At 43.2% G+C, this 15,504-nt stretch overlaps 2 protein-coding genes across 2 annotated transcripts in view; one reads left to right on the top strand and one right to left on the bottom strand.

Moving 5' to 3' along the window:
* Positions 1-3,815: 3,815 nt before the first annotated feature.
* Positions 3,816-7,948, top strand: islr2 (immunoglobulin superfamily containing leucine-rich repeat 2). Its single transcript, XM_063196172.1, has 2 exons — positions 3,816-3,887; positions 5,071-7,948. The coding sequence occupies exon 2, from the start codon at positions 5,079-5,081 to the stop codon at positions 7,200-7,202; it is 2,124 nt and encodes a 707-aa protein (XP_063052242.1). The 5' UTR covers positions 3,816-3,887; positions 5,071-5,078; the 3' UTR covers positions 7,203-7,948.
* Positions 7,949-9,041: 1,093 nt separating this feature from the next.
* The window catches only part of stra6 (signaling receptor and transporter of retinol STRA6), a 54,316-nt gene continuing 47,853 nt past the window's right edge, over positions 9,042-15,504 (bottom strand). Inside the window, exons 15-17 of the mRNA XM_063197389.1 lie at positions 13,228-13,391; positions 11,726-11,857; positions 9,042-10,329 (exon numbers count right to left, since the gene is read on the bottom strand). Of these exons, the coding sequence (XP_063053459.1) occupies positions 10,121-10,329; positions 11,726-11,857; positions 13,228-13,391 (505 nt within the window). The 3' untranslated portion in view covers positions 9,042-10,120. The remainder of the gene's footprint in view (positions 10,330-11,725; positions 11,858-13,227; positions 13,392-15,504) is intronic.

The raw sequence follows: 15,504 nt of genomic DNA, 5'->3' as shown, positions 1-15,504 counted from the left end.
GACTGCAATTGTCAATACAGTAGCCTAAAAAACTGTTAACTGTTCAGCGGTGTGTAGTCAAATTATCACAGCGGTGGTAGATGAATTTATGAAGACCTGGAGGACAAAAACCAACAGACACAATTGCTGAGTGTGTATGCAGTATTTGTAACGAATAATTCTCCTGCCAGGATAGCGTTGGACTACAGAATAACCCATTTACATGTTGAATGTTGAGAGGAGGCATTTTGAAAAGTCGAAGACCTTCACGAGGATATCATAGCTACCTTTCCTTGTCAATGTCCCATGCACTACAAAATATTCCAGAACCTCATCTGCGAAAGCTTTTTTTTAATGTGGTACATTTCAAGCTTCACAAAACCCACTGGTTAACAGCAGGTTTTACGCACACATTTCGAAGCGGTTAATCACAGATGCTGCTCTCTTCCTTGCTCTCCCTTGCACCCCATCGTGCACTGGGTTTAATACACCCTGCAATACTGGCAAACTATCATTCAATTCAATAGCCTACTTCTAGATGCACTATAGTCTATAGCCTAGACGCGCAACGCTCTGATTCAAAGCGTGCACAAGCCTACTTCTAGACACATTAAACCGCACTGCTTTGATTCAAAGCGAGCAGGAGGCATTTTGAAAAGTCGAAGACCTATTCACGAGGATATCATAGCTACCTTTCCTTGTCAATGTCCCATGCACTACAAAATATTCCAGAACCTCATCTGCCATAGGCTAAACACAATTTATCCAACAAGCTTGTGGATAATATTGCCACCTTTCCCCTCTCCTGCGGTAGCCAGTTGCCTTCTCAGAAGAAGCAATCTGAATCGGAAAGAGAGCGCACTGTTCAAGACCCGCGGCAAGACTGCAATTGTCATCTGGTTCGTGGTTTCAACCTTCATCCAAAACGGTGACAACCCCTTTTTTTTTTACAAGATAGACCTACCTTATTCGCAGCAGCCAAAATCAGTCAGACAATAAGTGCTTAACGAGTAGTGCAGGGTAGCGAATGCTCTTCTATCAGGGTAAAGTTTGCAATTGGAGAGGGGTGATTGAAGGGCTAAATTAAGTCCGAAATCAAAATGATAAAAAAATACGGTCGATTTATTTACAATAACCTACATGACAGAAAGAAAACGTGTAGGGGGTCAACTGAAAATACCGATTAACTGAGGACTATAGGCAACGTCAAAGTAAAATACAAACACGAAATCAAACAAAGCTTTTTTTTAATGCGGTACACTTCAAGCTTCACAAAATCCACTGGTTAACAGCAGGTTTTACGCACACATTTCGAAGCGGTTAATCACAGATGCTGCTCTCTTCCTTGCTCTCCCTTGCACCCCAACGTACACTGGGTTTAATACACCCTGCAATACTGGCAAACTATTATTCAATTACCATTTCATTTGTTCATGCAAAGACGGAGAGAGAACGCGCTCCTGTGCAGTGTTAACGTAGCGATTTAACGTCTCTCTCTCTCGTAGCCATGGGCTTAACACAGGTGCATGGGTTCTGTAATGTTTTCAACACTGTTAGGACCTATATTGTTTTCTGGCTCATGCGCGAACTATTTGTTGTCATTCAGAATCAGAAACATCAAAGTGTCGGGAGACAGCTTTCTCTTGTTGCTGGTGCTTCGCATCTAAAAAGTTACCGGAAAGTCAGAAAACTCGCTGCATGACAATGTGCTCAATGGTCAATAGCCTACTTCTAGATGCACTATAGTCTATAGCCTAGACTCGCGCTGCTCTGATTCAAAGCGAGCACAAGGGTCAATAGCCTACTTCTAGACACATTAAACCGCACTGCTTTGATTCAAAGCGAGCAGGCTGTGCTTGGTCCCGCCTCTCTGCCCGCAGATGGGAGTAAAGTAACGGCGTAAAAGTGAAAAAAAGCTTCTCAAATATTGTCTAGATAATTGTCAAAAAATGTAAGGGCGTAAAAGTAAATTGTCAAAAAATGTAACGACGTGAAAAAAAAAGCTTCTCAAATATTGTCTAGATAATTGTCAAAAAATGTAAGGGCGTAAACGTAAATTGTCAAAAAATGTAACGACGTAAACGTTAAAAAACCAACAACATAGCCCTACCAGTTAAAATGAGTAAGTACATTTTATTTATAGATTTACATGTTTAAATCAACAAAAAACAAAACTTAACAGCTGATTTACATATTTAAATAAACAAAACCCTAAAAATGAGCATTAAAAAAGCTGATTTACATTTCTAATATAGGCAGGCTGAAGAAAACCCGTTAAAATGAGCATTAAAAAAGCTGATTTACATTTCTAATATAGGCAGACTGAAGGGACCTTTAGTTGAAACCTACGGATCTTTAGTTCAATTTTAAGGACCTTTCGTTGGCTTTTGCGGTAGACGGACCGTCCTCGACTAAAGATCCCCTGCCTTATACTAATGGTCCAACGTTTTGTTCGAATGGTCCCCTCTCAAGAATCCATTCGACGAAAAGACCTGTACCCGACAAGACATACCAAATGCTAATCCTAATCAAAATAATGCTATAGCAATTTAAGTTGTGCCCTGACCAAAACATTCCCTAACCTTAACCTGTCATTAAAGACATATTTTTGAGAAATACCTTTTCCAGTTGGTTGCTAGACTATCAAATTCATATAATGAATGGAAGAAAACTAGCTGTGCCCAGACCATATCCCTAACCCTAACCTGTCAGTAAGAAATGTTTTTTTTAGGAAAAATATTTGAAATTAGAAAAATCTTGAGAAAATACAAGACTGTTGAAACATAGAGCTGTGCGAGTATAGAGAGAGCACTTCTGTGTGTCCGTCACGGAAAATAATTCCGTGTCCAGGAGCACGGATTTTTGGCAAAATCCGTGCTCCTGGACACAGATTTTGTGTCCTTAACATCCGTGTCCAGGAGCACGGAATATTTGGAGATCATGTTGCATAAGACAGTGTATCTTGCTGAGCTACAAAGCCTAAAAGGTGCTTCAGTAGCATCATACAGTTTAGGTTTAGGCAGGGCCTAGGCACAGGCTAGATATGGCTGCAGCCTAGGCCGCCACCTGCCAGGGGGCCCCCGGTTGGCCAAAAGGGGGTGGGGGTTGTGACAAGAGTTGTGACAAGATGCAGTATTGAATATCGGCATTATGGCACTGATAATGTCATTTTGACACAAAATTTGCCTTTTGTGGGGGGCCCCCACTTCTAGCCTATTGACCTCGGGCCATCTTAATCCGGTCCTGGGTTTAGGGTATGTATTTAGGTTATGGATCCTGGTGGTAGCTTATATCAATAAAGCAAACCGTTTCGACAGAACACAACCCATCTGCAATTATGCTGGTGCGCCAAAGTCATACAAGTGAACACTGGGAACGCCTTGGACATGTGCTGCACACGGCCCACCAGTAGGTAGAAGCATTGAGCTACACATGGACAGAAAAGTGTGCTGACCGTGTAGTAACAAGTTGTATCATCTCGTAGTTACTCAGCAATTCTGAACTTAGATAAAAATCACCTAGGAATCCCTCTCGAAATATCAAAACAGGTTTTATACGTGCGATGCTTAATGAATATGCAGCCAAATTGTATCTCACTTATGGGCAGTATTTTGTCACAGAGCAATTGAAAGCTTTAGGGCAAATAGCCTTGGTTGCAATGAATTACACCTGTCATTAATTCACATGTATGCTGTTCACGCACAATTTTTGGGTCATTATTTTTGATCGCATTAGTTTTGATCTATTTACCTGAGTTGTATCCAGTTAGCCTATATGACGTGTCAGTTTGAAAATTCTGTGTCTGGATTTTGTGTTCATTGTCCTTGTTCAGAAGACTTGCATATCGATCCAGCGTTATATGAGATCACTATTGCTATTCAAAGAAACTTAGGCTAAACTTCTGAAAGGTAAGCTATAGACCTACGGTATGAAACGCCCTTCTCCTTACTTCCAAAACAAAATACTAAAAATAGGTTATTCAAATGTGGTTAACGTGATACGAGACAATCCTTTCACTTTGTTGGTCTTAACAGTAGGGCAAGGTTTGGGATGGTCTTTGGGAAGGCTGGCAGATGAATTAAACATCACTGTGTAAATTATAAATATCCACTTGGGACGGCAAAGGCCCTGCAGCTTTAACGTGGTAGTGATGGGAGAGGCAGCGCGTTCACAAGCCCTCCCCTTCCTTTGGGAAGGCGGGAACGCGCAGTGATTCCCACTCAAACTCAGGCGCACAGAGAAAACAGCCTCGGGATTGTTCAACATCACACCGATGGAAAAATGTCTCCTTGGTTGTCTTTGACAAATAGTGTGTGCCAAAGTCATGCAAAAGGATATACGAGAACATTCCTGCACTGAGCGCGTGATATTTATTTGCGTGAGGCAGTTTAGTTTTTCCTTATAATCCATTTTTCACTGAAGGAAAAGGATAAACCCATGAACAGGTAAGAGATTGTTTAAAAACCAACCCATTCACGCCTCTTCTTATGTAAACATGCTGCTAAAAAAACAACAACAAAAAAAACGTCAAGTTCTGTTGCGAGGCTGTAGGCTACATGATGATTTCAGCACCACGGACAGAGCTCGAGCTTCGAGCTGAAAAGACGAGCGCTTCGACGGCGCCGCTGTTTTATGACATGAAATATGATGTAGTCTATAAGTTATAACTTGTTAGTCCTTCATTACACGTATGCAGTCTTCTATGAATTGAGCACATGGCGTGTAGATGAATAACAAGGGAAATAAGTCTGCATTGCTAATGTTAAAAATGTCTAAACAAATGTGTAGTCGACCAGCTATTTTTGTCGACGTCAAAGCTGTAACAATATGACAATAATTGTGTCTAATTGCAAGTGAACTCTTGCTGCAAGTGAGTTTGGGAGTTTTTAGCAGCCACTCCTTTCGAATAAAAACTCACATACTGTCCCACATTTCGACTGGCGTCGTCACACTGTTTCCAGTACAATCAGGTTGCGCTGCTTTTTTGAGCAGGGCATTTCATTACACGTATTTTATTCGCTCTGAGAGGATGACAATGCTTTAAATTGTCAAACTCGGCAATCAGCGTACTAATGTGTGTTTTCTTTGCAGGGACTGAAATGGACTCCAGGTGCCTGCTATTTCTTAGCTTGTGGACTGTGACTATTGGCACAGCGCAGGGGTGCCCTGAGCCATGTAACTGCATGGATAAATTCTCCGTGCAGCTCGCAGACTGCGCGTCCAAAGATCTGCTTTCTGTGCCCGTGGGTCTGCCATCCAATGTGACGACCCTCAGCCTGTCTGCAAACAAGATCCAGGTGCTCAAGTCCAAGAGTTTTATCAATGTCACCTTGATTACCTCTCTGTGGCTGGGGCACAATGCCATTGTCACCGTGCAGCGGGACACACTGGCACCGTTGGTCAACCTAAGGAATCTGGATATCAGTCACAATAAAATCGTTAACTTTCCATGGGAAGACCTGGTCAACCTCACTGCCTTGCAACTTCTGAAAATGAACAACAATGAGATGGTACATCTGCCCAAAGACGCTTTTCTCACCCTCCGAGAACTGAGGTCTCTCCGTATAAACAATAACAAGTTTGCCATCATTGCGCAGGGCACTTTCGAGTCCCTGAGTTTGTCTCATCTCCAGATTTACAACAACCCTTTCACTTGCTCCTGCAGCCTGGAGTGGCTTAGGGACTGGATCAAAAGTTCCAAAATTTCCGTGCCAGAGCAAGAGAATATAGCATGTGAATTACCCGAGAACCTGAAAGGGGTCTCTGTGGTCAAGATGCCCAACATGGATTGCAAGGCCCCTACCGTTTCCATCACATACCAACCCAACATTGAGAATACCGAAATTCACGAGGGGCAGTTGGTCATTCTGAACTGTGAGACCAAAGGCAGCCCGATGCCAGAGATGACGTGGGACGTGGAGAGTGGCAAACTGCACTTTCAATTCGCATTGCCCGCCATCGTGGAAAACCAGGATGTTCCGATCAACGACGCGACAACAAACACACGCTTTCAGGTGTTCCGAAATGGCACCCTAATCATCCCAGGCATGAGCAAGAAGGAAGATGGCAACTACACCTGCTCTGCCTCCAATGAAATGGGAACAGCAAACACCACGGTGAAAGTGGTGATGGCTGGCGCCCAGAAACACATCCAGACCTCCATGCTGGATCCTACTGCTGGCAAGGGGCGCCCTGTCCTCACCAAACCCGGGCCAAAGTCCTCCATCAACAATGTCATCAACCGAGACAAATCAGGGGAAAAGCCAAAACTGTTGCCAACCGGGTCAACGTCTGTCACGGCGGACACGGAGAACGCAAAGGATTTGCCCTTTGACAAATGTGGTATAAACGACGGCACGCACTACGTATCTAATGAAGCTTTCAATAGCACCCTGGGTCAGATTAAACAGTACACTTTCGAGTTCGGGGTGATAGCCCTGGAGGTGTCAGAGACAGAGGCCAAGGTGCAGCTCAACCCGCTGCAGATGGCCAACAGCAAGACCAACCTCCAGATGAGCCACACCCAAGACCTGCAGACCGTTGAAAAGGAGCCGTTTAGCCTGACTCAGACCATCACCAAGAAGTCCACTTTGGATCGGCTCTACCTCTGTGTGAGCACAGGCAACGGTCACTCAATAGTGGAGACATCCACGATTAGAGAGGGTATCAACGCATACCGTTTTGGTGGCTTACAGCCCGGTACCACTTACACACTCTGTCTCTCAGATGCGAGCAGGGAGTGCCAGGTCCAGGTTGTATTTACCACCAGAAAGAAAATTCCCTCACTGCTTATAATTGTGGTAGTTAGTATTTTCTTGCTGGCCATGGCTACCGTGCCCCTGCTTGGTGCCACCTGTTGCCACCTGCTGTACAAGTACCAGGGTAAAACCTATAAGCTCATAATGAAAACACAGAATCCCGACCAAATGGAGAAGCAAATAACACATGACTTTAACCCAAGGGCCTCTTTCGTCGAGTCAGATAAGAATTTTAACCCGAGTGAGCTGGGTGACGTGGAGGGTGAGGCGGACGGCGAGGAGGAGGATGACGGTGAAGGTGAGGTTGAGGGCAGTGTGGTTACAGAATCCATTCCCGGCTCGCAGTCCAAAACGCAGGAGGAATTTGAGGTTGGCTCAGAGTACAGTGATAGGTTGCCCTTGGGCGCGGAGGCTGTGAATATTTCAGAGGAAATTAACGGCAATTACAAGCAGTCTGGGCGTTAAGTCCCTCTCTCATTACCCGTCAAATATCTTGTAAAATATAAACTAATGATAACCTACTATCAACCAGAAAATCTACCAGTTGTTCCACGTGTAATCGCCATAACAACGGCGGTTTGCCTAGTTTACCTCAATACAGTGACAAACGTTATGGCCAAACTATGTAAATGCTTTGTATATGACAGGCAGAGTGAGCGCTCTAGAATGAGACTGAGCGCTCCAGGGAGATGGGCGAATTCAACCACTTTGGAAAGGCAAACCGATATGAACACAGACTGTGTATATTAAACAAACGAAAATGTGGGGAAGCCAAAAAATAAAAGTTGTTTGTCATCAGTGTTTACACTTTCACCGTGTGGAAGGAAACGAAACAAAGGGCGTAGGCAAGCTTATTACGTGTGGGTCAGCGTTCGCTTCAGCAGTTTCATTGCTGGACAGCGACGGCACATAAGCACAGGTCCATGCACTGACTGTTCGTTCCATTGTTCTTCAAGACCTTAGGCAAATTTCACTTTACCTGTTGTCACGGCATGTACAGTGCTTGGAAAAAAGTTGATCCAAGCCAGTTTCAACTGACGTCGTTAAATGTAATGTGAGACTCTAGAAAGTGTGACTTTAACCTCTTTTACGAACGGGTGCTATCCCCCCACCTCTCTGGGTTGATTCTGAACGTGTCCTTTCTCTTTGAGATACTTGTTCGTGGCATGTCACACATAAGTATTTTAATGTGTGTTCGTTAGAAAATAGGACGATAGATATCCTACATGTTGATATGTGATGTAAGCCCATCAAATGAAAAGGAATTCTCTTGATTATAAGTCGCCGATTTCTACTGTCACCAGTGGCGCAGTGGGCGCCTGGGGATATCGAGTGTTCTGTAAATTGACGCATAGTGACTTGTTTTGTGACCAACTGTAAGACAATGTTGTAAAAATTCCCAAGCCTTTTAAAATTTTGATATGATTTTATGTACGTGACCTTAATAAAACTTCATTAAAAGAAATTAAACCATGGTGCTTTTTCCATTTAAGTAGGTGTAATTTTCGTCATTGTATTGTGATTATTACCCTACAAACTTGCTAAAAAAATATTTAATTCTGGAACCTAGACTATAACGCTGGAGTGGCTCTTTGTTCCTAGAGCCAGAAGATGCTGGTCGCACTTCAATGTTTTTATTTTAGTTCATTGTTCATGTTTATTTCAGATAGACTAGCCTATGCAGGCCTAAATAGTTTAAATTCGATTCATATCAAAATAAATGTTATAGAAAAAGTAGCAATGGGTCGTTGCCAACATGGGCTACGAAATTAAATGAATGCAAACGGGGGCAGACATTTTCGATTGAAAAAAAAAATCTGCGGCAGATGCGGACCAGGAAATAAGGTGTGCAGTGAGCAATTAATAACACATGGGTGAGAACCTAACATGTAAGAGGCAGTGCAACAAAAAGATACATTTGCAAACAAACCAACACATTCAGATCCACAAGCTCAAAAGAAAACATTTGATAGCCCTTTGTCTCTATTGCTTAGTGTAGATCTAAGCCCCAGACCCACCGAGGTGGCATTTTTTCTATTTAATTATCTGAAGTTAATTCATTCAACCAAATAATGAAACATTATTTTTTTGTTTACACATATATATTTTTAATCACAAATAAATTCACTCGATTTCTTCAAAGGCAACGCGAGACAGGTCTGGCGAAAGAGGAGGACGAGCAACGAGACAATGAAAATGATATCAAAAGGAGAAGACACCTGTGGAGATGAGAGCGGAAGGTCCAGTGTTGAATTTCACAGTTAGACATTTCGGGGAAATCCATACATTTAACAAGACGTAGACTACAGATGAAAAAAGCTATATTTATTTATTTATTTTCCACAATGTGTGACCATTTCACTTAACTCTGTAATATTATATGCAGTTCAAATTAACATCAGCTAAATCTTCAAAATAGAATACTTTGTACATTCATAAATATTCTAACCTTCCAGAGCTGGTTAGAGAAGAACTCAGTGCTTCATCAATTTCAGGAAAGTGAAGTTGCTAGTCACTGAACATATCAACCTCAAACACAACACGCGCACACATACACACACAGACACATAGGGGTGTGCAAAATAATCGTCGAATCGATGCATCGCAATACTTACTTTCACGATACAATGCATCGATTCATGACAAGGTATCGTGATACTTATTTTCTCAATATACTGCATGGATTCATGACAATTGATTATTTGATAACAATAAAATTCTATTTGCCACGGGTTGATTTTGTTCAGTAGAGAGTAGGTAATATTTCTGTTGTGATGTAAGCTCTCTCCCAGATGATAAAATGCTTAAATAGAATTAACTGACTTATGAAAGCTACACAGCAACTGACAAATAAGCTGTATTTTACACATTTACTGAAGTAAATATCGCAATGCATCACAGTAGTACATGAATCGCAATGCATCGTGATAGAATCGCATCGTGGCATGTGTATCGTGATGCGCATCGAATCGTGAACCCTTTGCCAATACCCACCCCTACAGACACAGTTGTAGGTCGTTTACCCATCCATTCATAAACTCACACACATATTGACAAACAAATTACAGTCTGCGATTTAGAAATGCCTGTAAATGCCCCGTGGCGCTTAAGTTCTAAAAATCCTGACTGAACGTCCCACCCCGTGCTCCGTGTATTAGAGTTGGGGTTGTTCTTCAGAACAGTGCTATGCGCACACTCACTCAGAGCGCACTCAACCCAGTGTACATAGGCAGTAGCAGACAGCTAACACTAGCATCTTCAATATGGCTGGAGGGGCGCACACACAAACGGCCAACACGCGTGGGAAACTAACGGCCGTGTGGCGAGGAGTGCAGTGTCAGGCTGGGTACTTTAAACCGTTGGGCTTGGCAGAGGCAGCTAGCTCAGTTAGCGCCGCCGCCCTGTCCCTCTTTGCCGCTGCGATTCAGTGTTCCGTTGACGAAGCTCCCCGAAGTCTGGCGCTGGAAGTGCTTGCGCGAGCCCACCAAGGACGGGTTGTTGACGAGCGTGTACAGCAGCTGCCAGTGACCACGCGCGCGCCGTGCGCTCGATACCTTATTCTGCTTCTTCTCTTGCTGCACCAACTGAATTCCTGCGATTAGGGACACACAAAACCAACGACACAATGCTCATCAGCAATAATTATGAACATCACATGTCTTTCAATTACATTAAGGAGAGAGACGAAAACATAACCCAAAGTACTCAATAAGTTTACCTAAATGTTCTGTGGCGTTTCTTTACAACAAAAGGTCAGTCAGATTCAAGGATTAGGTGATTGTAACTTATCTCTAAATTTTCCCTAATATCTGACGTCTCAGGTGGCACTACAAACTGAGGCATGTTAAATTGGGGGTGGGTCATACATACATCAACATATGTGTTAAGAATCTAGATACAGTGTACTTACCACAAAATACTGAATAAAATGCGTTTCTCAGAAAAGGTGGCATGTCATCACATTTGTTTGGAACAACAAACGTAAAATGCATCATTCACAAAAAATAGCACCACACCATTGTAACCCAACTGATGAGGATGATGCAAAGGGGGAGATAAAAATGCATCAACAGCAGGGTTTCACATAATCTTATGCACACAGTTGGAACACACTGGGTTTTACACCAGGCCCGTGAGGAGCATAAATATGAAACAGTCAATTAGCCAGGCCCATCTGTGTAATCCCAACGCTAATCTCTGCCAAACAACTGACAGTTGTTCACACACACTCAAGGGAGATCGGTGCTTGTATCAAAATGCATTGGCGGTTGAGGTGGGGGATGCTAAAAGATTAAAAATCTGATACAAAATCTGATGATCCTCTGCTGCAAAATCTGAAGGTCCTCTGCTGATTCAGTGCCTCGTCACCACCATCTGTAATTGATTCTGTTGTTGCACACTCAAAAGGTATCTGGTGGGCGGGCCTGTGTCCTGGTACTGTGTGTGTGTGTGTGTGTGTGTGTGTGTGTGTGTGTGTTTGTGATCCCCTACCCTTCTCTGCGTCCCTGGTGGGCGGGCCTGTGTCCTGGTACTGTGTGTGTGTGTGTGTGTGTGTGTGTGTGTGTGTGTGTGTGTGTGTGTGTGTGTGTGTGTCTGATCCCCTACCCTCCTCCGCGTCCCTGGTGCACGGGCTTGTGTCCTGGCACAGTGAGTGAGTGTGTGTGTGTGCGTGTGTGTGTGTGTGTGTGATCCCTACCCTCCTCCGCGTCCCTGGTGCACGGGCTTGTGTCCTGGCACAGTGAGTGAGTGAGTGAGTGTGTGTGTGTGTGTGTGTGTGTGTGTGTGTGAGTGTGTGTGTGAGTGTGTGAGTGAGTGAGTGAGTGAGTGTGTGTGTGTGTGTGTGTGTACGTGTGATCCCTACCCTCCTCCGCGTCCCTGGTGCGGGGGCCTGTGTCCTGGCACAGTGTGTGTGTGTGTGTGTGTGTGTGTGTGTGTGTGTGTGTGTGTGTGTGTGTGTGTGTGTGTGTGTGTGTGTGTGTGATCCCTACCCTCCTCCGCGTCCCTGGTGCGGGGGCCTGTGTCCTGGCCATAGCTCTGCAGTAGCATCCCACAGAAGGCCTTCATGACCGGGTGGGACTGGCTCACCTCGATCTTCAGGTAGTGCGCGTAGCAGCGGTAGCCTGCAGAGCACACGGAAGACAGGGGCCAGTCAGATAGATGAAGGTAAAGAAAAGCATACAGGGTAAAAGTGTGTGAGAATGGCAAAGTGACTAAAACTAAGCAGGGTATGCCACACCATACGGGGAGTGAAGACAGTGAAGGCAGGGTTGGGATATAGATTGATAAAAGTGGAGGAAAACTGTGTGTGTCTGTGCATGTGTATTTGTATGTCTTTGTGAAATGTCACCCCTTCTAGAGAGATACAGAAGGAATACAGAGGCAGAGAGCGAGAGAGAGAGAGAGAGAGAGAGAGAGAGAGAGAGAGAGAGAGAGACAGACGGGAAGAGAGGGACCAAAAGAAAGACAGACGGCGAGACAGAGCCATGGGGAGAGCAGAAAGAGAGAAAAAAAGCAATCTGCACTGAGATTACCAGCGCAGCGCAGCGCTGTGTGAATCTCATGGCTTCCCCCACCAACCCGCGGGTGATATGCCCCAGGCAGAAATTGCAGGGAAATCGCTCCGTGTGGCATTTACAGGCTTGGAAATCATCTGAATAACATTCAGCCGCAGAGAAAGCACTTAAAAACGTGTGCACAGACACCTGCTTGTGTAACTTGGCAGCCATTTGGATACATTATGCAATCCAATCTTTTAATGGGTAGAATATATGAATATAAAAAGCAACAGTAGTGAAAAGTGCTACCATGAGGATGGGAACTAGGATGCTTTAACTCTGAGAGGATTCTACCGATTTCTCACCTCAAAATGTGTCACATCCAAAATGTGTTTTGAAATGAATTCATAATCTCTCATGTAGCATAAGAGCATCATACAATGGACATGCAGTACATGCATTATTTGTGTGATATTATTTGAAGGGGCCAGAAATATTTAATTGTGCTATGTAATGTTAACCAAGAAGCTTGATGATTTTGTAATAAAAATCCAGAGACAGAAGATATGAGTAATTCTCTTATCTCTACTCCACCTTATTCTACGCATTTCATTCTATATACTGTCTTCAATTCTATGACAACAGTGGCGTTCCTCGAGCCACCTAGTGCCAATTCACTTTCGCTTTGATTTTGCTTTGACAACTAAGGCCCCATCCACATAAATTTGTCTATCCGTAGAACAAAAAATCTCTGTCCACACTTGTCGTTTACAGAAATGGTGTCATGGCAATGGAATGTTCCAAGCCAGCATTCTCTGATCTCTCCACTTCAGCTCAGTTTACCGTGTTTGATTTCGTCGTGCTAGTGGGGATGGGAGGCGTAAACGGATACACTACTATGCGTTTACATATGTATTCTGCTTAATGTGAATGGGCCTAAGTGAAAGACACGGGCTGATACATCAGGCAGGCAGCAGCCCATGAGTGGAACTGACTGGGGTCGAAGGCCTCGACGTTGCGGTTGAGGAGGCTGAGGTCCATCCTGCCCAGGTGGAGGATGTTGAAGAGGGCCGAGATGACCGTCCGCCACACGCCCAGCAGAACGCCGATCAGCACGTTGACGGGGAACAGCAGGTAGGACATCAGGAACAGACTACCCCTGCAGAGAAACGCAGACAGTCAGTACATAACCATTTATGCATGAGAAATACATACTGTAGCCTACCCATTGACGCATGTCAGAAATGAAAGAACGTTAGCACATCCAAAGAAGTACCAGGACAAAATGGGAGCAATCTAGTGTTACTTGCTATTGGTCGGCAAAGGCAACCTGTCAAACGTTTGCATGCACTGAAAATCAGCCAAGAACGAATATATTAGGGCCTGTGGCTTAGTCAGGTTTGATTCCCGACCCAGGTCATTTCCTGATCCTCCCCCGTCTCTCTCTCCCACTCATTTCCTGTCCCACTCTTCACTGTCCTGTCTAAATAAAAGTTGAAAAACCCCCAAAATATTTTTTTAAAAGAAAGAATATGTTATGGATTAAGAAAGACTGAGGAGGTGAGCAATCTAATCCAAACAGCTGCTGATGAGGCTCTGGCCACAATGTGCCGATCTAAGCCGGGCCTATACGAGTGGCCATGCCTGCCAATCTCAGAAGAATGCAAGGTCAAAGTCATTGTCAAGGTCAAGGTCATGGTCACTGGGAAGGTCATGAGCCTCTCACCTCACAAAGTTTAGTAGAAATGTCATGCAAGTTTCATCAACCAAATCATAGCGGGGGGCAACCGCCATTCCGATATACCGCCATTCTGACACACCTTCACACATTTTCATACCGCCATTCCGACACCAGGTTACTGAGCTGTCCAAGCACGAGCGTACACCTTCATCGGTGTGTCCGGAGCTGTCTACGTGTATGGTGCCGAAATCTGCATTTGGCATATTTTGTACCGTTTCACTGCCAGCAAGCAATATTGCCATGTGAGAAATAGACTCTACAATCTCTGACAACATGTTCATTTCCTTCTCCTTTCCTTAAGTTCACAATGCCATTTGAGACACTGAATCAGTTTTACACTGCAAAACGAAATACGGCTGCGACAAAGTGACACAACAATGAGCCATCACTTTTCATCAACTGAGATTCATAATCTCTCTGGGGCTGTATCAGGGGCAGTGGAAAAAAAAAGTGTCGGAATGGTGGGAGGTTTCATTTAAAACACATGTGTTGAAAATAACACAACTTGTGTTGTTTCTTAACACATCTCTATGTCCAGATTGGGACAACAGAACTTTTGTTGATTTTAACACATTGGGTGTGTTACTACATTCAACACAACTTTTGTGTTACTATTATCAACAGGTTTTTGTGTTAATGTATAGGCTATTCAACACAACTTTTGTGTAACTGTCCACATGTTTTTGTGTTACTTTATTTTAAATCAATACATGTTATTTAAGTCATGCATTTCACCTGTTCCTACTTACATAAATTCAGGGGAAAAAATACAAACAAATTAGAGATTACATATTGACAATCATTTTATTATTCAAATGACATATTTAAGAATGGTCAATACATTGAATGGCAAAAAAAAATAATTCACAACATTTGCTGCAAGATAATTAAATTGTTTAACATTTCATAACATTTGCAGCAAGATAATTGCATTGTTAAACTTTACATTTTGTCTCATATATATAAAACCAAAACTTTCCTCATAGCACAGCATCAATGAAAGTCTATACAAGTTTGTATCTTAGTATTATGTGCTTTTCAGAATCACGATGCGTAAACAAATCAAGAGGTAAAACATATGCGATATTTTTTAGATTAACCATTTCAAACTCATTTGTCTTCTCCACAACGTAAGAGTGAAGATGATCGTCAAAATATTTAACAGTAATTATTTGGAGAAAAAAGAGTGCATCAACACTTTCAGAAACGGGAACTATGTATGTAATTTGTCCAAAGAGCCGCTCACCATTCAAGTCATTGTTTAACGCGATTACACCACCAGTTTTGAAAGAATGCCCAAACATCTCAACACTGCTGCACAAATTAACTCTACTGCAGATACTTATGTCTTGTCCAAAGCTTTTCATGCACTCAGTAAACTGCTCATGTTTCACAAGACTCCCTACCATAACTTGAAAGGTATTGGGCACTTTCAGTTTTTTGTCAAGAGGTTCGCCAAATTTCCAATCAAACATGCTCTTAATTTGATTCTTAAATGCTAGGGTCTTAGAAATGTTAATGAAATTGCAAA

This window comes from Engraulis encrasicolus, chromosome 4 (assembly GCF_034702125.1).
Source record: "Engraulis encrasicolus isolate BLACKSEA-1 chromosome 4, IST_EnEncr_1.0, whole genome shotgun sequence".
NCBI classification, from domain to species: Eukaryota; Metazoa; Chordata; class Actinopteri; order Clupeiformes; family Engraulidae; genus Engraulis; species Engraulis encrasicolus.
This window is presented reverse-complemented; position numbering and strand designations above follow the sequence as displayed.